Source organism: Balaenoptera acutorostrata, chromosome 10, assembly GCF_949987535.1.
Source record: "Balaenoptera acutorostrata chromosome 10, mBalAcu1.1, whole genome shotgun sequence".
Classification (NCBI taxonomy): Eukaryota; Metazoa; Chordata; class Mammalia; order Artiodactyla; family Balaenopteridae; genus Balaenoptera; species Balaenoptera acutorostrata.
The window spans coordinates 41,227,831-41,250,744 of NC_080073.1; the positions used below are offsets into that span (position 1 = coordinate 41,227,831).

The window sequence follows — 22,914 nt, forward strand, 5'->3', positions numbered from 1 at the left end:
CCTCAGAGCCCGCAGGCCCGGGGGAGGGGCCCTCGGCGCCGCTGCGGACTCCGGCGCTCCGGGAGGGCAGGTCTTCGAGAGCGGCGGAGCAGGCAGGCTAGTGTCCCGGCGGGTTCGGGCTGTTTCCCCGTCGTCGCCGGCAAACAACCCCGGGGCGCGCCGGGTCACGCCTCAGCGCCCGGCCGCCAAGCGGGCCCGAGGGAGGGTTCACGGCGCAGCGGCTCTCGGCCCGGGGCGGGCCAACGGCGCTCAGGCCTGGGGCTTATTGTTCCAGGAAGTCGCTGGCGAAGTCGGGCCGGGTCCGCGGGCTGCGCACAGCCCCTCCCGCTCCTCCCGCTCCTCCCGCTCCGGCCTGAGGACGACCGGCAGCTGCCGGCGCGCCGACTGGCGGCGGACTAGCGGCGGGTGCGTGTCTCTTTAAGGGGCCGGGCCTGTGCTGCAGAGGGGAGGGCGGGGTAAGCGTCGCTCCCCGTGTGAGTGTGTGGGGGAGAGAGCGGCGGGCGGGCGCCGGAGGGAGGGAGCGAGCGAGCGAGCAAGCGACGCGGGCCGCCCCTGCCGCCGCCGCCGCCGCCGCCGCCGCGGTCGGACCAGCGGCCTCCTCCCCTCCCCTCCCTCCCGTCGCCCTGCCGCGGGGAGGGGGCTCGCGTCGCCGTCTCCAGCCGCTCCTGATGAAGCAGCTGCCGCCGCAGCCGCCTCCGAAGATGGGGGATTTCTACGACCCCGAGCACCCGACCCCTGAGTAAGTATCAGCTCAGCGGCTTCCCGCTGCCCTCGGCCGCCTCAGCGCAAGCCGAGGGCGGCGCGTCCTGACGGGTTGTGGCGCGGGGAGTAACGGGCCTGCGGTGGACTCGCGCAGGCGGCGTGGGGAGCAGGCCCGCGCCGCCGCCACCGGCCCCTTGTCCGGGCCGCCGCGAGCCGGCGGTTGGGCCCGGCGTTGGCGCCGCTACTCGCGTCGCAGCGGCGGTTGGGCCGGGCCGGTGGGGGAGGGGCGGCGCGGCCTCTGCCGCCACCGCCGCGTCTGCACCGACCCGGCCGGCCCGAGGCTCGGCGGTCTCCTCCGGCTCCTCGCGGCCTGCGCGGGCCGCACTACAGACGAAGGGGCCGAGTCTGAGGAGCAGCCGGTGCCAGACTCGGCGAGAGGGCACTGGCGAGGGTAGGCCGCGAATCCCCGGGCTCGGGTGAAAGTCTGGCCCGTCGCCTGGCCTACCGGCGACGGCGGCTCCGACCGGAAGGGCCTAGCGTGCGCCTCTCGGCCCAAGGCGGCCGAGGGCCCCGCGCTGCACTCTCGGTTTTGATTTTTTTCTCCTGGAACTCGATCCTGGCCTGGTAGTGCTTCCGGCTTCATATTCTGCACCTTTGGCATTTCGGTTTTGTAATGGTGGCGAGGTTTGAGTGGCCCCAATGTTGAGGTGACACCGGGTTTGTTTTTCCGCCCGGAGGTGAAAGCGTCCGCAGCGGCATACGTTCTCTACTAGATTCTGAGATTTGCACACTTTCGGACACTCTACTTCCTTGGTAGCAGCAACCTCTTACCCTGAACGGATGACTTTCTACTCCTTTTGAAGACTTTGTTAAAAAGCAAGAATCGTTTGAGGATTCTATAAACAGACAGTGTTCTAGAAAACCGAAATATCGTTTTGCCCAATAGTATGTTTTCAGCCTAGGACATTTTTATATTTCTGTTGTGGGCTGTGTCTGCTACTGTATCTGATATCTCAAGAGAGCTTCCACTCCAGAGCCTGGATTCACTTCTTTCTCTGCATCCTCACAAGAGTATTGTTTTAATAAAGCTATCCTTAAACTCCATTTGCTGGTGTTGGTTAAGTCTAGACCTACGAATATGACTCATTTCAAACTTAACAGTTGATAGGGATTTCAAATGAAATTCACTTTTATGGCCAGAATGATTCCAAGAGATATGCTCTTTTGACACATTTTACCTTAGTTTTGGTGTGGCTCTTTATAGGCTTTTGGTTTGAGACTTGGAAAACCTCAACAACAACAACAAAATTCTGTATCATGATCCAATAAACGCTTATTGAGCACTTGTCCTGTCTAAAATAACATGCTAGCTCCTGAATGGGCTAAGTGGCTGCTTTCAGTTCCTTTTACCAGCTTGTTTGGTGAAGTCCAGAAGCTTTAAGTATCACATTCTTACACTTCTTGGGGGAAAACATAATTTTTCATACTACGTGGGAAAATGGACTCAGAAGTGCATCTCTGATAGACGTGAATGTGGAGAGGAATCAAGAATGTTTTATTTTTTTATATAAGGTCTTGGAGTTTTTATTTTCACTGCTTTTTGGCAGTGGAGATTTCTAATTTCTAAGTGACTAAGTGCTAAAATACATGTGTGTATGTGTGTGTGTTAACCTACTTGGAGTATGTAAAGAATTATAAAATGTTTTATTTCATAATACTGTAAGAATTGGAAGGGCTCTTGATAGGAGGCATCCTGAACGATATCCCCTGTTTTACAGATGCCGGAATTGAAGCCTAGATAAGTGAAGTGACAACAAATCCTATGAGGTAGTATGTATAAACTAGTTAGGGTTTGTAATATTGGAGAGAGAAAAGCAGTATAGTGGAGGGTTAAAGAACTTGGATTTCAGAGTCAGGCAGACCTGTGTTTGAACACTCGTTGAACCTTGAACAAGTGACTTGATCTCGCCAAGTTTGAGTTTTCTCATCTTTGAAATAGGTGTCATAATGGAAGCAACCTCATAGGGCTTTTGGGAGAATCAAATGAGAATAACATATGGAAAGCACTTGGCCCAGAGCATGGCACGGGTAAGTGCTTCTAGCTGGGGTCATCAAGGAACACTTAAGAGGATTTTAAGTCAAGCATGAAAAGATTATGTGGGCTAGAGAGGTGGTGCCATGGCTGGGGGGGAGGAATGACCAAGTGACCTTTATAGACTTCAGATAGTTTGAAATGCTTCTTAGACACATGAAGAAATGAAGCATGAAACTTAAACCCAGTTTGATTGAAGTAACAGTTGGAACCTGATGTTCTGTGTTTGCCTTCTACCAAGTATTTAATCAGACACAGCTGTAAGACCTGGCTTTTCCTGTGGCATATAGGATTGTGTTTCAGGTGAAAGTGGCTGTAATCACCTGAGTATCAGTGTTTTAGGTGTCTGCTGTTGGGCAGGCCCCGGGCCAGGTGTTGAGGGCACTACAAATTAGATCCAGTCAGAGTCTTCAAGGAATTCTTCTAATGAGAGACACAGGCAAGTACTTTACAATGATAGAAGTGCTGTTTTTTTAATATATGCATGTTTACTTTGTGCCAAACATAGGCATACTGGAGGTGAGTGGTGTACAAAACAGTTCTGCTAGTGTGGGCACCCCTCCTAGTGCGGGGTGAAAAACAATAAATAATAATGGAATGTTCAAAGGTAAGTGCTTTGGGAAATGGAGCACGGTAAGGGGGATTCAGAATTTCTGGGGTAGATGTTGAAATTTAAAATGAGGTGGGGCTTCCCTGGTGGCGTAGTGGTTGAGAGTCTGCCTGCCAATGCAGGGGACACGGGTTCGAGCCCTTGTCTGGGAGGATCCCACATGCCGCGGAGCAACGAAGCCCGTGTGCCACAACTACTGAGCCTGCGCGTCTGGAGCCTGTGCTCCGCAACAAGAGAGGCCGCGATAGTGAGAGGCCCGCGCACCGCGATGAAGAGTGGCCCCCACTTGCCGCAACTAGAGAAAGCCCTCGCACAGAAACGAAGACCCAACACGGCCATAAATAAATAAATAAATAAAATAAAATTTAAAATGAGGTGAACTGGGTGAGCCTTCTTTAGAGTGATATTTAGGCAAAGACTTAAAAGGGAGGAAGTTAGCCTGGTTAACGTCTGGGGAGAAAACTTTCCAAGTAGAGGGAATAGTTTGTTCCAAGGTGCTGAGGCTGACCTAGTTAGTTCTGCTCAGTATGGCTAGAATGGAATGAACAAAAAAGTAATAGTACATTATGTTGGGGTGGGGTACAGATTTCACAGGGCTTGGTAGAGGCTTTACAAGGACTTTGCCTGGAGTTTTCAACCAAGGAGTGACATGATCCGCTTTCAGCTTCTGAAGGATCACTCAGTTTGCAGGGGGGAACAACAGTAGAGGCAGGGAGACTTATAATTGTAAGGAAGCTAGAAATCAAGGAGGGAGATGCTGGTGACTTGTATCAGGGCGGTAACAGGAGATAGAAATGGTTGAATTCTGGATCTATTTTGAAGATCAAACCAGTACGATTTGTTGATAGATCAGATGTGGCACGTAAGAGAGGAGTCAAGGATGATTCCAAGAGTTTTGGTCTGAGCAGTGAGAAAGATGGGGTTGCCATCAACTAAGATAGGGATGACCGTGAGAAGAGCAGGTTTGGGGAATAGATTAGGAGTTCAGTTTTAGACGTGGTAGGTTTGAGATGCCTGTTACACATTCTGGTTGAATTGATATCCAAGTCTGGAATTTAGAGGAAGGGTCTGGACTAGAGATAAACTTTGTAGTCATCAACTTAAGTAGTATTCAAAGCCACAAGACTGGATGAGACCACCAAGAGATCCAGTGTAGAAAGAGAGAAGGACCCAGGATTGGTCCTTTTAAACTGCAGTGTTAAGAGGATTGATATAGTGGGCAGTGTTAACATGGATGGCATCCATAAACTTAGGAGGAAAATTACCTCTTCACCAGCCTCTAACTAGAAGTTAGCATTCCTTTTAATTATTAATGTAAACAGCAAACTACAGTACTATTAACAGTACCTGTGATTTTACTACTAGTACAAATCACAGATATTATATTGTGATTATTGTAGATATCTCAAAGTATTATTTATGTTCATCATTACATAGAAATTATAGTAAATAGGAGATCCACCACTAGATTGTTGAGAAGCATATATATACTACTGTATCATACATTTGGGTTTTTTGTCCCCAAGGTAATTGGTCTCCTTTGTTTATTTCATATATTTAAAAATACTAAGCTGAGAAGGAATTTGCAGGCTTCATCAGACTGCAGAATGGTCCAAGGCACAAAAAATGTTAAACCCTTGAGCTCTGGATCCTAATTCCTGGTTTAGAATCTCACCTCTTTTACTTAATAGCATTATGAACCTGGGCAAATTTTGTAATGACTCTGTGCCTTAGTGTCCTTATATGTAAAGTCAGGATCATAACAGTATTTTCTACAAAGGGTTTTATGAGGATTTAAGAATTAGGACAGTGTTAACTCTTTTATTATTAGTATTGGATGGAAAGATGCAGCTAGAAAGAACAGTACTTTACAAGGCACCATGATACGAAAAGCATGGTGAATTTGGCAAAAATAAAGTTTATTAACTGGGAAAAAATACTTCGGCATGTCAAATAAAATATAAAGCAGTGAGGATAGTTGTGTTCTCATAAAATTCTCATAATTCATCTAAGTTACAATGGGGATAGAGATGCCATAGGAAGCCAACTGAAAGAATAACGTGGTCACCAGATTCCACATATGGTCTGGACCTTTAGTAGCTTTGCAGCCAGTACATAATTCAGTTTTTGTTATTTTATAAGAGAGAAATAGCTCTGTAGTGATTGAGGTATGTTCTACAGGCCAGGGTACAGTCTTCGGTAGGTACATGGGAGGCCAAAATATTACTTGGAGGCTTTCCTGGTGATCACAGAAAGCCTGGTGGAACTATCCTAGTACTTAGGATAGAGTATACCTCTCCAGAATTCATGTCCCTCTTTGCTCTTGCCTTATCTAGATTTCAGGCCCACCAAACTTCTACTGACACACTATGTCTTTAGAAAGGTATCAAGCAACAGTTGATACAGTTGTGTTTTCCTAAGAAATGTTCAAGCTGCCAAGCCATATCTATCAATCATACTTTTCTAGTGTTAGTGGGACTTTTGTGTTTCACATTTTCTCTGCCACTTTTCACTGTAGTGATTAATTGATTTAATCTAGTCCCCTTTAAATTGAAATGCATTATGATTTACTCTTTAACAGATATTTATAATAATTTTTCTTAACCCTGATACTTAGTGTTGTTCTATGAGCATTGTCAGTTTTTTCAGAGAAGCTATAATAGTCATATGCTAGAATCAAAAGTTGACTAGCTTCATCATTTCTGTTAATTCTTCCAGGATACTATAGAGCACCTTATTTTGTAATGCACTAAGGGCTACTATTGTAAGACCCTGAGAGACGTTTCATATTAGAAACTGAAACATTTACACTTAGAGTAACTGAAAGTCAGGTTTAGGATTCTTCCTTTTCCTTTCTGAGAGAGATCCACTCTCTAGGGGGAAGGAATCTTTTATTTTGAAAAAAAATTCAGACTTGCAGGGAAGTTTTAAGAATAGTATAGTGAACTCCCGTATTTTCACCTAGATTGACCAGTAGTTGAAATTTCACTACATTTGCTTTATCTTTCTATATAAAAACATATATACCTGTGTTTGTTTATTTTTGGCTGAACCATTTGAGAGTAAGGTGTAGGCACCATCACCCTTCACCGCTGAATAGTTCATAGTATTACCTAAGAATAAGCATTCTCTCAGATAACCAATGTGCAGTAATTAAATTCAGGCAATTTAACATTTATAATAATACACCTGATATATGTTCATATTTAAAGTGTGCCTATTATCCCAATAGTGTCCTCTTTTTTCAGTCTGGGATTACACATTGGATTTAATTGTCATGTCTCTTAGTCTTCTTTATTCTGAGGATAGAGCTTTAAATTCAAGGTTTGAAGGTACTTTACTACTATTATCTCTTTGTACTAACCATCAGTGTGATATTTTGAAAACAATAACAACGTCTGGTAATAGATTTGAAATGATTTCTTTGTTAATTTTTATTTATTTATTTTTTTGGCCTCGCCGAGTGTCATGCTGGATCTTAGTTCCCTGACCAGGGTTCAAACCTGTGCCCCCTGCATGGAAGTGCAGAGTCTTAACCACTGGACCACCAGGGAAGCCCTGAAATGGTTTCTTTTTTTAATTACCAAAACAATAAATGCTTATTGCGAAAGGGTAAGATAATACAGATGTTTATAGAGGAAAAAGTAAAAATCCACCTTTAGCATCTCCTTCTGGCTCCATCTCTTCAAATCCCGCATCCAAGAGGTAACCACTACTGACAATTTAGTGTATTCCTTTCTAGACCTTTTGTTTTTGTCTACTACACATATAGTATCATCTACATGCTTGCATTTACATGTAAGATGTGCTTATCTTTTTTTAACAGGGAATATTCTATACTGTGGATGTACTGTGTTAAGTTGCTTTGTTTTCTTACCATGTTAAGGAGTTTAAAAGGGCCTTAGGATATGTGCTGTGTGGAAAGTGTCTCCTTCCAAGTATATCAGGTAGTGTATGATGGTGTTTTGCGATTCTCTTTAGAGTTTGATTCCTATATTTCTCTTTTCTTTTTTAAAATTTTATTTTTTTGTCCATACTTCTGTTTGTCCTGTCTGGTGCTGATGTATTAAATAGCTTTTATTCCTGCCCTTTGATTAATTGGTTGCTTATTTTAAAAACTCAAGGTGTGGGCTTCCCTGGTGGCGCAGTGGTTGAGAGTCTGCCTGCCAATGCAGGGGACACGGGTTCGAGTCCTGGTCTGGGAGGATCCCACATACCGCGGAGCAGCTGGGCCCGTGAGCCACAACTACTGAGCCTGCGCGTCTGGAGCCTGTGCTCCGCAACAAGAGAGGCCGCGATAATGAGAGGGCCCGCGCACCGCAATGAAGAGGGGCCCCCGCTTGCCGCAACTAGAGAAAGCCCTTGCACAGAAACGAAGACCCAACACAGCTAAAATAAATAAACAATAAAAATAAAAGGAATTCCTTAAAAAAAAACTCAAGGTGTTTAAGTATAGTCTCTTGAAAATGGTTGATTTGAAGCTTGCCAACAAACTAGCCAACTGAAAATTCAATAGGTTTGCTTTTTTTCATAATGGGAATTATATTTGGAAGTGTACTTTCATGGATTCAAATGAGAGGCAATTTTTGTCATTCTTGGTTACCATACACTAATCAGGTGTTGTATTTGAGTCCCTTAGCTTTAGAATTAATGTATAATGTCCTTTATGTTTAATTTGGTAGTTTTTTTTTAATTAATTTATTTATGGCTGTGTTGGGTCTTCGTTTCTGTGCGAGGGCTTTCTCTAGTTGTGGCAGGCGGGGGCCACTCTTCATCACGGTGCGCGGGCCTCTCACTGTCGCGGCCTCTCTTATTGCGGGGCACAGGCTCCAGACGCGCAGGCTCAGTAATTGTGGCTCACGGGCCCAGCTGCTCCGCGATATGTGGGATCCTCCCAGACCAGGACTCGAACCCGTGTCCCCTGCATTGGCAGGCAGACTCTCAACCACTGCGCCACCAGGGAAGCCATAATTTGGTAGTTTTTTTTTTTTAAATCAAGCTCAATGGTTATTTCAGTATCTTTTCCAACTGAGCAAATACTTTGTTCATTTAGATGGAGGTTTAAAGTTGGTGTGAATTCCTAAAGATGCTTTTTATTTTAGAATGCCTTTTCTGTCTGATGCTAACATCTCACAAGTGAAAATATCCTTAAAATGGTGTGGGTATTGATAGGAATTTGATCGTGCTGGCAGGCTGCTACCAGGTCTGCTTACTGGGAGCACTGCTGTGAGCTTGTAAGAACCTGGAGCAAGTGGTGGTTTCTGATGGTAGCTCTTCCTGCTGCCCACTTCCTGCCAAGTACAGTTAGACTCTCTTTGGGGAGGGCTGTGTAGTAATCACCAATATTTGCTTCATGATTAGCTCTTCGGAGACTCATGGACTAACTTGTATTTTGAGTCTTGTGTGTGATATTTTGCTTCTTGGTGAGTAGTTGTTAATTATATATGCTCTACTTTAGTAGGCAGAAGATGCCATGTTTAAAATTTTTATGAATTTTGTATGAATGTAAATTAGAGCTAACATTTTTCATAAATTGTATAGATGGATGCAAAAACCTTTTTTTGGAAGTCCATTTTTCTGAACCTGAGCACACACACAAACTTTCTAAAATTGCCTGGTTAAATATATAACTCTTCCATTAATTTCTCAATTCTAGTATCTATATCAACTCTAAAACACATTTTATGGTACTGCTTCTGTGCTGAAAATTTAGTTAAGGATTATCTATAGTAAACAGTTGAATTTTGTTGAGGTACAATAAAACATTTTGTTAGAAATAGGTGAAAATGTACTACTGAAGTTTTCCTCAAGGTCACCATCATAGGTATCTTATTTAAGCTTAAGTTTACTGTATCCATTAAAAAATTAAAAAATCTGTTATGGGTGTATTATTATTTAGGAAACCAATTGTATAAATTATGAAAAATACAGTACGGAGTTTTCTTGGCAGATTAACAGCAGTTTGACGAATTAATGTTAATAACTAAATAGTAACAAATTGAAACAGTGGTAGTTGAGTATAAAACAAGTATTTCCCCAGTTATAGAATGCTCATGTGTATTATAGAGAGACAGTGAGACTACCAAAAAATACTTGGTGCTCACCTTTCTTTGACTCCTTTTCTTTATTACTAGACAAGATAATGATAGCGTCAGAGGATACGAAATTGGAGCAGGAGTTGGAACCTATGATAGGACATTTTTTTCAGCTGTGCATATGCTAGCTGCAAAATTTGTTAGCTATGTGCTTTTGTGAAATGTACTCATTGCTTAAGTATTTTCATTATTATTATTTTTTCCATATAAATATTTTAAAAGATGTATTTGTATACATGTGTATTTTTATAATTCTCCAACTTTTAAGATACTTTGGGTGGTTACTAATAGACAGCATCAAGAAAGACTAATATTTCATTGGAGCCTGTCTGTTTTAGCATTCATCCATTCTCTTGCATGATCTAGACTTGTTGGTTCTGTTGCTAGGACCTAAGGGATTTTGTAGTCCTATGTACCAGAAAATCCAAGGACCATGATGAATATGTTTTAGAGACTTATTCTTTTAAATGGAGGAATCCCAGTAACTAGCAGCTGGGAACATAGTAGTATGTGCTTAGTATTGGTAAATGTTTGAGTTGACCTGATTCTTCATTACTATCATTATTCTGTTTTTCTCATAGAGTGAATAGCAGCATTAATAATAACTGACATTGAAAGACCGTCTTAAATAACTATTAGATTAGGAGAGAGGAGGTCAGGGTACTGAGTGGTATGTGTTGAGCTGATGAGAGTGATTGGTGCTCAAGACACTTTTTAGCCTTCTTCTGTTGATCCTGGTGGAGACAAACTAATGAAAATTAGAGATCTCATGGTGGTGGTCTGAGAGAGATTATGACAACTGCCTTTGGTGGGACAGTGTAGTGTGCTTTGTTACATCCCCCCCGCCCCAGTCTTTTTAGTTGTTTTATACTTGTGTATTTTCCGGAATGGATAACCTATTTAAACTAGGCCCGTGTGCTTTACTCTTGTTTGTCTTTTATTCAAATCCTTCAGATCAATAGTTTCATTTATCGCTTTATGAATATTAGGGGCCAAAAGGAAGTGAGGAAGCTACAAATGCAGTGATAAATCAAGGGGTGTTTTTGGATATACCATAAAGCTGTGACATTGAAAAATGGTAGAAAACTTGGTACTCTAAAAATTGAGGCTTTTGTTCTGTAGGATAGTTGATGCTTTTTTTAAAAAGTGTAATTGCTTAGCTCTATAATTTTCTTTTTTTAAAATTTTTTATTGAAGTATAGTTGATTTACAATGTTGTGCCAATCTTTGCTGTACAGCAAAGTGACTCAGTTACACACATATAGATGTTCTCTTTTTTATATTGTTTTCCATTATGGTTTATCCCAGGAGATTGGATATAGTTCCCTGTGCCTAGGACCTTGTTATTTATCCATTCTAAATGTAATAGTTTGCATCTACCAACCCCAAACTCCCAGTCCACCCCTCTCCCTCCCCCACTTCCCCTTGGCAACCACAAATCTGATCTTTATGTCTGTGAGTCTGTTTCTGTTTTTGTTTTTTTTTTTAAATTAATTATTTATTTATTTATTTATTTATTTATTTATTTATTTAGGGCTGTGTTGGGTCTTCGTTTCTGTGCGAGGGCTTCCTCTAGCTGTGGCAAGCGGGGGCCACTCTTCATCGCAGTGCGCGGGCCTCTCACTATCATGGCCTCTCTTGTTGCGGAGCACAGGCTCCAGACGCGCAGGCTCAGTAGTTATGGCTTACGGGCCTAGTTGCTCCGCGGCATGTGGGATCTTCCCAGACCAGGGCTCGAACCCGTGTCCCCTGCATTAGCAGGCAGATTCTCAACCACTGCGCCACCAGGGAAACCCCCTGTTTCTGTTTTGTAGATAAGTTCATTTGTGCCATATTTTAGATTCCATATATAAGTGATATTATATGGTATTTGCCTTTCTCTTTCTGACTTACTTCACTTAGTATGATAGTCTCTAGGTCCATCCGTGTTGTTACGAATGGCATTATTTCATTCTTTTTTATGGCTGAGTAGTATTCCATTGTATATATGTATCATATCTTCTTTATTCATTTCTCTGTCGATGGACATTTAGGTGGTTTCTGTGTCTTGGCCACTGTGAATAGTGCTGCTGTGAACGTAGGGGTGCATATATCTTTTTGAATTATAGTTTTGTCTGGATATATGCCAAGGATTGGGATTGCTGGATCATATGGCAACTCTATTTTTAGCTTTTTGAGGAACCTCCATACTGTTTTCCACAGTGGCTGCACCAATTTACATTCCCACCAACGTGTGTAGGAGGGTTCCCTTTTCTCCACACCCTCTCCAGCATTTGTTATTTGTAGACTTTTTAAGTTTTATTTATTTAATTAATTTATTTTTTGCTGCGTGTGGGCTTTCTCTAGTTGGCGGTGGCAAGGGCTACTCTATTGCGGTGCGCGGGCTTCTCATTGCGGTGGTTTCTCTTGTTGCAGAGCACAGGCTCTAGGCGCACGGGCTTAAGTGCCTGTGGTTCGCGGGCTCCAGAGTGCAGTCTCAGTAGTTGTAGCACATGGGCTTAGTTGCTCCGTGGCATGTGGGATCTTCCTGGACCAGGGCTCCAACCTGTGTCCCCTCCATTGGCAGGCAGATTCTTTTTTTTTTTTTTTAATTTTTATTTACTTATTTATGGCTGTGTTGGGTCTTCGTTTCTGTGCGAGGGCTTTCTCCAGTTGCGGCAAGCGGGGGTCACTCATAATCGCGGTGTGCGGGCCTCTCACTGTCACGGCCTCTCTTGTCGCGGAGCACAGGCTCCAGATGCGCAGGCTCAGTAATTATGGCTCACGAGCCCAGCCGCTCCGCGGCCTGTGGGATCCTCCCAGACCAGGGCTCGAACCTGTGTCCCCTGCATTGGCAGGCAGATTCTCAACCACTGCGCCACCAGGGAAGCCCGGCAGGCAGATTCTTAACCACTGAGCCACCAGGGAAGCCCTTATTAGTGGACTTTTTAATGATGGCCATTCTGACTGGTGTGAGGTGGTACTTCATTGTAGTTTTGATTTGGATTTCTCTAATAATTAGCAGTGTTGAGCATCTTTTCATGTGGCTATTGGCCATCAGTATGGCTTCTTTGGAGAAAAGTCTACTTAGGTCTTCTGCCCATTTTTTGATTGGGTTGTTTTTTTTTTTTGTTATTGAGTTGTAGGACCTGTTTGTATATTTGCAAATATTTTCTCCCAGTCTGTAGGTTGTCTTTTTGTTTATGGTTTCCTTTGCTGTGCAAAAGCTTAAAAGTTTGATTTGGTCCCATTTGTTTATTTTTGCTTTTATTTCTATTGCCTTGGGAGACTGACTTAAGAAAACATTGCTAGGATTTATGTCAGAATGTTTTGCTTACCTTCTCTTCTAGGAATTTTATGGTGTCATGTCTTATATTTAAGTCTTTATGCTCCATGGCTGTGATTTTAAAGGGCATGGGAGCTAGTGCCTCTCATTTTACAGAATAAGGAAGGAAAAGGAGGCCCAAAGAAGTTCACGCTATGCTCACTAGTTTAATGGCAGTACCACAACTTGAGCAAAGGTCTCTTCATTTACCGATTTGTCAAAGACTATCTTTTTAACGGTATTAAGAAATATTTGGAATAGCTGCCATTCATAATCAGCTGGATTTCTGTATTCTGAGTTGTTTTCCTGGAGGTCTTCTGGGTTAGTTTTGAGATGCTTATAATAGTTCAATTTGGAAGGTGCAGGGGATTCCCTAGTTGAGTTGGTTCTTTTTTTTTTTTTTTTTTTTTTTGAGTTGGTTCTTTCGTCTGACTTTGCAGATATGTATTCTAGAGGATTAGAGGCCTGGACATCATTTCAGCAAAAGGTACACTGGATATGTGGGTCATCTAGGTCTGCCCCTTTGGCCAAGTGCCTTTAGTCTGAAATCTGCATTGGAAATGAGCTTCTAGGAACTTTTAATCCCATATGAAACTCAAGCCTTGGTTTGTTGTCTTTCCATAAATTAAGGAAAACCAGGAGAGGTACACATGTACAGAACTTGCCTTTTGTTGAGAGGTGTAATGTTTGTTTTTATGCCTTTCTCGTGTCATGCATACTACTGCACTGCTGCTTGTGCTACCTTTTTTTTTTGTGTGTGTGTTATCAGTGCATACTGTGTCCAGGCCTTGAGGTAGTCCTAGTTCAAGGGTGCTGTTAGGACTTCAACTCATAGTTTTTGGACAGATGGACACAGTTCATAAGTAGCAATAATGAACATATTTGTGGGAGCATAAGATGCCAAAGAGACGTTCCTCATTGCTAATACTAAGGAATCAAAGTAGTTGCAGATTAACAGGAGAGACTATACAATCATGGTTACTTTGAAATAAGAAACTTTTTTATTTGTGTATTTATTTATTATTTTAAAGGAGACTTTACATTTTAGGCTGGCTTTCGATTTACAGAAAAGTTGGAAAGATAATACAGAGAGTTCCTGCGCAGCCCACACCCAGTTTCCCCTAATCCTGATATGTGTCTGTGAAACCCTTTTTTCACTCCTGACTTGCCCCCTTGTTTGAAATAGCAGTCCCAGCTGACAAGGGCGGCTCCTTCCAGCAAAATGCTAGCTGTCTATTCCAAGTCAGATAAGAGTTAGATGAAAGGACCAGGTAGATGCAGGGCAGGCAAATGCCCAGGCCCACACCTCAGCCTGCGGGCAGCCCCTTCTCACCTCGCTTCCTTTAGTTCTCCTACCCTCTTCCCAGCCCTGGCACTTCCCTGCCCTCAGCACCGGGTGGGGGGAAGGGGAGGAGGGGGGTGAAGGGAGGAGGCTGCAGCAATGAGTTGGTCTCCTCCCCTGTACCAGAGGGCTTTTTTTTTTTTTCCAAGTGCTTTTTTTTTTTTTTTTTTTTTTTCTTCTCCTGTTTTTATTTGCAAAATGTGTTTTACTCAGAGTTAGTCTGATTCTCAGAAGTATCAAAGTAAATTCTTTGGAGGTACAGACTACTTCTTAATTTAGTATGATCCTGTCTAGATATTTCTCTGGTATTAAAGACCTAGACCGCAATCAGTTTGCCAGTCATTACATTTGATTTCTCCTTCGGAAATTGTGCCTGAGACATGGATCTCAAAAGGTGGAACATTAATGGAGTCATACGCTTTAGGAATTTCTACAGCATCTACCATAATGCTTTCCTAGTACCATTAGGCGCTAGGCTTCTGCAATACCCAGCAGTCATGGCTTGTGATTAATTACAGTGAAGTATAAATAATCTGAAATCTTAAAATTAATTTTTTGTTGCAAAAACAATAATGTAAACACAATCATTTCATTTAAAAAAAATCCATACAAAGCTAAAACCCCCCTTTAGTCATTGTTCTCCGTCCCCATTTCCTCTCCTTCTGCCTGTCCTGCGCACCTTCCCAGAGGTGCTAACATGTTGGCATGTGATCTTCAAGATCACACAGACACACACACACACACACATCCCATAAGAAAAATAGAGAATTGTTCTGTGCTGTTTTGATAGGTAGGATTATATTGTGTGTGTGTGTGTGTGTGTGTGTGTGTAACATCCTTATGAAATAAGAAACTTGAATGTAACTTGCTAATGTCTGTAGATGTTTTTTCTACTTAAGAATTGTTTGGGAAATGGGGACCATTATTACTTTTACCTAAGTTCTTCTCAGTTGAACATCATTAAGACCCTAATTCAATTAATCTCTGATTTAGAAATTTACATTATTCAAGGTTAATTTTAAAACCAGTTCTTATTTTATGGTGCTGTAGAGGTAGAAAGAAGGTACACAAGTTTGGCAAATATTTAAATTGAACCTGCATCATACTTTGAAATTTCCCTGTTAGTAAATTTTCTTATCTTTAGTCTTCATTTAAAGAAAGTTTGAGGAGGATAAGTAACATTGTTTTGTCTGTTTCATTAACATTTCAGGTTAGTTATAGTTTAAACCTAGGTTTGCTAGAGTAATTTTTTTTTTAGTCCATCAGTGAACATAATACTTTGATTTTGTAAGAGGCACAATCTAGAACGGGGTTGGCAAACAGGCCACTGGGCCAAATCCAGCCTGCCTGCATGTTTTCGTACAGCCTGTGAACTAAGAATGATTTTATATTTTTAGATGGTTAAAAAAAATCAATAGAATAGTATTTTGTGACATGTTAAAATGATATGAAGTTGAAATTTCTATGTCCATAAATAAAGTGTTATTGGAACACAGCTATGCTCGCTCATTCACAGCAGTCTGTGGCCCCTCCCGCCCGCCCTCCCTCCCTCCCTCCCTCCCTCTCTCTCTCCCTCCCTTTCTTCCTTCCTCTCTTTCTCTCTTTCTTGTCTTTATTGAATTTGTTACAATATTGCTTCTGTTTTTTTTTTTTTTTTTAATTTATTTATTTTTGGCCATGTTGGGTCTTCGTTTCTGTGCGAGGGCTTTCTCTAGCTGCGGTGAGCGGGGGCCACTCTTCATCGCAGTGTGCGGGCCTCTCACTATCGCGGCCTCTCCCGTCGCGGAGCACAGGCTCCAGACGCGCAGGCTCAGCAATTCTGGCTCACAGGCCCAGCCGCTCCGCGGCATGCGGGATCCTCCCAGACCAGGGCCCGAACCCGTGTCCCCTGCATTAGCAGGCAGAGTGTCAACCACTGTGCCACCAGGGAAGCCCCTTGCTTCTGTTTTATGTTTTGGTTTTTGGCCAGGGAGGCATGTGAGATCTTAGCTCCCCAACCGGGGATCAAACCTGTACCCCCTGCATTGGAAGGCGAAGTCTTAACCACTGGACCACCAGTGAAGTCCCTGTCTATGGCTGTTTTCACAAAAAAATGTTGGGAGTTGAGTAGTTGTGACAGAGACTGCAGGGCCTGCAAAGCCTAAAATACTTACTTTTTGTCTCTCTATAAAAAATTTGCATACACTTGCTCCAGAGCACTAATGAACAATCATATATCGAGTGTCTCATTTTCACGACTGCTTATGTACAGTTTTTGAATGTGTTACGTTTTCCAGAAAGCATGACCCATCCCAGTTTCATGCTTTTATTTTATTATTTATTTTTAAAAATTTACTTGTTTATTCATTTATTTTTTTGGCTGCATTGGGTCTTGTTGCTGCACGCAGGAGCTCTCTAGTTGCAGCGAGCAAGGGCTACTCTTTATTGTGGTGCGTGGGCTTCTCATTGCGGAGGCTTCTCTTGTTGCGGAGCACGGGCTCTAGGCGTGCGGGCTTCAGTAGTTGTGGCACGTGGGCTCAGTAGTTGTGGCTCACGGGCTCTAGAGCTCAGGCTCAGTAGTTGTGGTGCCCGGACTTCGTTGCTCCGCGGTATGTGGGATCTTCCCGGACCAGGGCTCGAACCCGTGTCCCCTGCATTGGCAGGCGGATTCTTAACCACTGTGCCACCAGGGAAGTCCCCAGTTTCATGCTTTTAGAGTGGCTTGGTAAGAAGCCCCAACTTGGCATTAGAGTGATGATATCACAGGTTGGAATAATTACTTGTATTTTATGTTTCTCTTTTATGATAAGCTTTCAAGGAAAGAGTTTTAAACTTTCATGTTGTTCTCATACTGTCAGGAGAACAGAATTTAACATAAGGAATTGGTTAAAAGCGTTTTTGGAGAACTAAGAAAATGAAAAGGGGACACTGAGGTAACAGAAAGGCAGAAGTAGCTACTTGCCCTAGGGCTGGGAGAAAAAAGGGAAGAGGGTGTGGTTACCAGAACCCAGAAGCTTGGAGTAGGGCCCCTCTTGGAGCTGAAATTTCCAAAGGAGGGATATTGGACAACTGGTGCTTGTGTGTGAGGAATTGCAGTCAGGCTGGTCTGGGATTTTGGGAAAAAGGTAGAAACTGGAATCGACGCCAGGATGAAATGCATTAATGGGTCCATACACATAGGAACTGTGACCAGTAAGAAGGAGCATATATATTCCCTCTTATTCTTCCAGCCTTTGATTCTTCCTCTAGCACCTGCCATTACTATCAAAGGAGAAATGTAGTTTATAGGGTCCTAATCATACTTTAACAAACTAGAGTGTGGAAAGTGTGGGCTAGAAGCTGGAAGAAAATGTCTTAATAAATGGCATGTGGTCTAAACATATTGAAAATTTCTCAAAGCCCCAGGTAAAAAATGATTGTAGTGTATTTTCAGGAATCTGGGAAGGAAAAAAGAAATCCAAAAGAAGATTTTTGGATGAGCACTGTGAAGCTTCTGGGAAGCTTTTTGTTTGGTTTTGTTTTTTCAGGTCATAAGGTCTATTTAATCCCCACACATTGCACTGTTCTGGAGGCATTGTTTTAAAGTGAAAGCCTAGCTTTCTGTTTTCCTTGGTCTGTTGGGTACGATAGGAGTGAAAGGAGTGAAGAATAGAACTTTATTAGCAGTTAAACCCTAACATATAGAAAGTGGAGACTTTCTGTATATGCTTCAACTTAGCATTGTCTACTACCCCAAAATAGAAAAATAAATACTTACTTTCTTATTGCGGTGGCTTCTCTTGTTTTGGAGCACAGGCTCTAGGCGCACAGTTATCAATTATTTAGAAAGTAAGGGGTTCCAAATAGAATAAAGCTAACTCGTGCATGTTCTGGTTTAGTTAGTGTTTCTCAAACTATCTGTGGTGAAAGACCAGGGTTTTTGGTTTTTTTAAAAATTTATTTATTTTTGGCTGCGTTGGTTCTTCGTTGCTGCGCGCGGGCTTTCTCTAGTTGTGGTGAGCGGGGGCTATCTTCGTTGCCATGCGCGGGCTTCTCATTGCGGTGGCTTTTCTTGTTGCGGAGCATGGGCTCTAGGCACGCGGGCTTCCATAGTTGTGGCTCGTGGGCTCTAGAGTGCAGGCTGAGTAGTTGTGGCGCATGGGCTTCATTGCTCCGTAGCATGTGGGATCTTCCCGGACCAGGGCTTGAACCCACGTCCCCTGCATTGGCAGGCAGATTCTTAACCACTGCGCCACCAGGGAAGCCCAAGACCAGGGTTTTTGTTTCTGTTTTTTTCCAGTCTGTCATGGACTGATACTTTTAAAACATAATAAATATGAATTCCTACAAAAATGAAGTTTAAAATTTAGATATTCAGAATACAGTGTCACTGATGGAACAGTTATGTATCTTGATTGTGATAGTGGTTACATGAGTCTATACATGAAATAAAATTGTGTAGAACTACTCACACAAACGAATATGAATGCAGGTTAAGAATGGTGAAAACCAGATAAGGTCTAATCTGGTTAAAAGTAATGTACCAATGTCAATTAACTGGTTTTGTTTTGGACTATAGCTATATAAGATATCACCATTGGAGGGAGCTCGGTGAAGAGTACAGAGACTGTACTGTTTTTGCAACTTCCTGTCAGTCTGTAATTATTTCAAATTAAAAACTTGAAAAAACATGAGCCTACTGATCACTGGTCTAGGTTATATTGCTATAACAGTAGTTTCCAGACTCTAGTCTCAATTTCTGTAGTTACGGATATATGACAAACGGAGCCAGTTGGCATTGTTTGAACACCACAGTTAAGTGTTAACTCCCTGCCCCTCTTGGCTTCTCTATATTTTTTTACCATTCTCTTCAATCTGTTCCTACCTTTCATCTCTTACCTCCACTTCTCTACTCCTCATTTATTTGAAATGATCTACTGTGCATATCAGTGCCAGTACCTGGAGACATAAATACGAACAAGGCCCTTACTATTTATGCTTCTTTTCTTTTTTAAAAAAAATAAATTTATTTATTTTATTTATTTATTTTTTGGCTGTGTTGGGTCTTTGTTGCTGCGCCCGGGCTTTTCTCTAGTTGTGGCAAGCAGGGGCTACTCTTTATTGTGGTGCGTGGGCTTCTCATTGCGGTGGCTTCTCCTGTTGTGGAGCACGGGCTCTAGGCGCACGGGCTTCAGTAGTTGTGGCATGCGGGTTCAGTAGTTGTGGCTCGCAGGCTCTGGAGCGCAGGCTCAGTAGTTGTGGCGCATGGGCTTAGTTGCTCCGTAGCATGTGGGATCTTCCCGGACCAGGGCCCGAACCCGTGTCTCCTGCATTGGCAGGCGGATTCCTAACCACTGAACCACCAGGGAAGCCCCACGCTTATTTTCTAGTAGTGAAGACTATTGTTAGAGAATCTTTCAAATACGTAATTCAGATAGCTCACAGTGCTTATTTGTTGAGCACTATGTGGCAGGCGCTCTATGGAGGGTTTCACTTTTTATTTTTTTAACTGAAGTGTAGTTGATTTACAGTATTGTGTTAGTTTCAGGTGTACAGCATAGTGATTTGGTTTTTTTGCAGATTATATTCCATTACAGGTTATATTACAGGATACTGGGTGTAATTCCCTGTGCTCTACAGTAAATCCCTGTTGCTTATCTATTTTATGTATAGTCGTTTGTATCTGTTAATCCTGTACTCCTCATTTGTCCCCTCCCCACCTTGGTAACCATAAATCTGTTTTCTGTGTCTGTGAGTCTCTTTCTGTTTTGTATAAAGATTCATTTGTATTATTTTTTAGATTGTACATATAAGTGATATCATATAGTATTTGTCTTTGTCCGATTTATTTCACTAAGCATATAATATTCTTTAGGTCCATCCACATTGCTACAAGTGGCAATATTTCATTCTTTTTTATGGCTCAGTAATACTCCACTGTATGTGTATATCCCATTGTCTTAAACCAGTCGTCTGTTGATGGGCACTTGGGTTGCTTCCACGTCTTAGGTACTGTAAATAGTGCTGCTATGAACATTGGTGAATATGTATCTTTTCGAATTAGAGTTTTCATTTTTTCCGGATATATGCCCAGGAGTGGAATTGCTGGATCATACTGTAGTTCTATTTTTAGTTTTTTAAGGAACCTCCGTACTGTTTTCCATAGTGGCTGCACCAAGTTACATTCCCACCAACAGTGTATAAGGGTTCCCTTTTATCTACATCCTCTCTAGCATTGTTTGTAGACTTTTTGATGATGGGTATTTTGCCCCATTTGAAGTGATACCTTATTGTGCTTTTGATTTGCATTTCTCTAATAATTAACAATGTTGAGCATCTTTTCATGTACCTGTTAGCCATCTGTATGTCTTTTTTGGGGGGAAATGTCTGTATTTAGGTCTTCTGCCCATATTTTGATTGGGTGGGTTGTTCTTTCTGATATTGAGTTGTATAAGCTGTTTGTATGTTTTGAATATTAGCCCCTTGTCCGTTGCATTGTTTGCAGATATTTTCTGTATGGAGGATTTTAAATAGATATTCTCTGCTCATCACCTTTGAAGTAATTACAGTACTACTATCTCAGTTTTATAGATAATCTGTTTGGCCACCATTTCTCTTAGCATCTTAGGTTAAAAAGTGTTAAAAAGTATTAGAGTTGGTTTTCAAATCCAGTTTGACTGACTTTTCAAGCTTTTGCTCTTATATATTATTCTGTTATGCCTCCTCATCAGGTGTTTTGAAAACATATAATGGGGGAGAAGAGGAATTGAATGGAGCATGCCTTCTGGACAGAAGGCGCTAGAACAGAAAACTTTGGCTGAACCGTGTACTAGTTACAGTGTTTACATAGTGTCAGCTTTGATTTTCAGTGCTCTCATCGGTGTAGATGGTAGGCATGAAAACCAGCTGCCTAGTTCAACTTCTGGGTATGGTATTAGTTACTGTTGTTAATTCTAAGTCATAGTCCTGTCATAGTCCTTTTATCATTTTATTTTACCCTTTGTTGTTTCTCTGTGAGGTGTGCATCTGCCTTGTCAACTTGCAGTATTTCTTTGTCATAGAGCGTAAGATTTGACCTCTTATGGTGAGTTATGTCACTTAGTGCCCCTCTGTGATGGCTGGAATATTTTAAAGTGGCTAGGGACTTGACGGCTAGGGCTGTAGATGAACTGCGTTTTCTAAATTGTAATATAGTATAACTTGAAATTTGAGATACAAAACAAAACAAAAAATCTATGGTATAGAAGTTCTGATAAGATTCTATTTTATGGAATAACTAGCTTTATTATCGTTATACATTATTATTATAATATAGTATATATCTGGAATTTGGTATCTGGAAGTGGAAATTGCATCCAGACTTCTCATTTGCAAAATGATGTACAAAATACTCTATTGTTCTTAGGTTTACCTTGAGAACTCAAAAGATAATTTTCACATGAAATGAAAATTTAGCACAGTGGTGCCTTATCCAAAGAGATTGGCAAATGGGTGGAAAATGGGTTCAAATATTCAGAATATTAATATTCTCCTTCCCACACACAAGACAGTTTTATATTTACCATTGTTGAGTTTTTTTTTTAAAGTTTCTCACCTTGAGTCTCTTCAAATAAAATGACTCTAAAGTAGGGACTTCCCTGGTGGTCCAGTGGCTAAGGTTCCACGCTCCCAATGCAGGGGGCCCAGGTTCGATCCCTGGTCAGGGAACTAGGTCCCACCTGCTGCATCTAAGAGTTCGCGTGCTGCAACTACAGATCCCACATGCCGCAACTAGGACCTGGAGCAGCCAAATAAATAAATATTTTAAAAAAATGACTCTAAAGTAGAACTGTGTATTGATGTTATTTGGCAAAAGTTAACTTATGGAAAATACTTCCCATCATAGCATAATGTTTACTGTGGTTACATGTTTATGATTTTTTTTGGGGGGGTGTTATTGTTGGGGAGTTAAATTCTTACAACCATAGAGATAAATGCTAAATCAGATGGGTGAATCCTGGTGATTACTTTTGCTTGGGTCAAGGGATTAATGCTTAGCCACAACCAGGTAAATGGGCCCTGATTGTGGGTAGGTGGGTGATTGGATGGTAACAGGAATACATATCTTTTGCCAGCACACTTCTCTGCTTGCTGCATGTGCACACATGGTCTCCTGTTGTTTACTTGTTTGGAGATTTGTTATCCTCTTTCATATTGCAATTAAACATTTAAAATTTTTTATTATGGAAAATTTCAAACATTCATACAAGAGAGAACGGTATAATGAATACCCCTTGCCCCTGCCCAGTGTACTCATCCAGCTTCAACAGTTATTAATGTTTTGCCATTCTGGTTTCATCTGTCCCCTACTTTTTTGTTGTTGTTACTGGAATATTTTAAAGCATGCCAGATATTCTCTCATTTCATACTTTAATATATAGAAATAAGAGAGGCTTTAAAAATAACCACAATGCCATTATCATATCTAATGCAATTGGCAGGAAATATTTAATGTTATTTAGTACACCATCCCTGTTCATTTTTTTAAAAAAAATTAGGGTCTAAATAGTTAAGTAATTTTTTAAAAGAATTTTAAAAAATATTTATTTATTTATTTGGCTGCATCAGGTCTTAGTTGTGGCACACAGCATCTTCGTTGCTGCATGCAGAATCTTTCATTGTAGCGCACAGGCTTCTCTCTAGTTGTGGTGCATGGGCTCCATAGAGCGCTGGCTCAGTAGTTGTGGCGCAAGGGCCCAGCTGCCCTGCGGCATATGGGATCCGAGTTCCCTGACCAGGGATCGAACGTCCCTGCTTTGGAAGGTGGATTCT

At 42.0% G+C, this 22,914-nt stretch overlaps 1 protein-coding gene across 4 annotated transcripts in view; it reads left to right on the top strand.

Moving 5' to 3' along the window:
* The first annotated feature begins 488 nt into the window (after positions 1-488).
* SETD2 (SET domain containing 2, histone lysine methyltransferase) overlaps positions 489-22,914 on the top strand; it is a 119,278-nt gene continuing 96,852 nt past the window's right edge. For all 4 annotated transcript variants that reach the window (XR_009009485.1, XR_009009486.1, XM_057554657.1 and 1 more), the window contains exon 1: positions 489-739. Coding sequence is in view for 2 of the 4 variants with exons in the window: in XM_057554657.1 (XP_057410640.1) it covers positions 669-739 (71 nt within the window). In the remaining 2 variants the exon portion in view is untranslated. The remainder of the gene's footprint in view (positions 740-22,914) is intronic.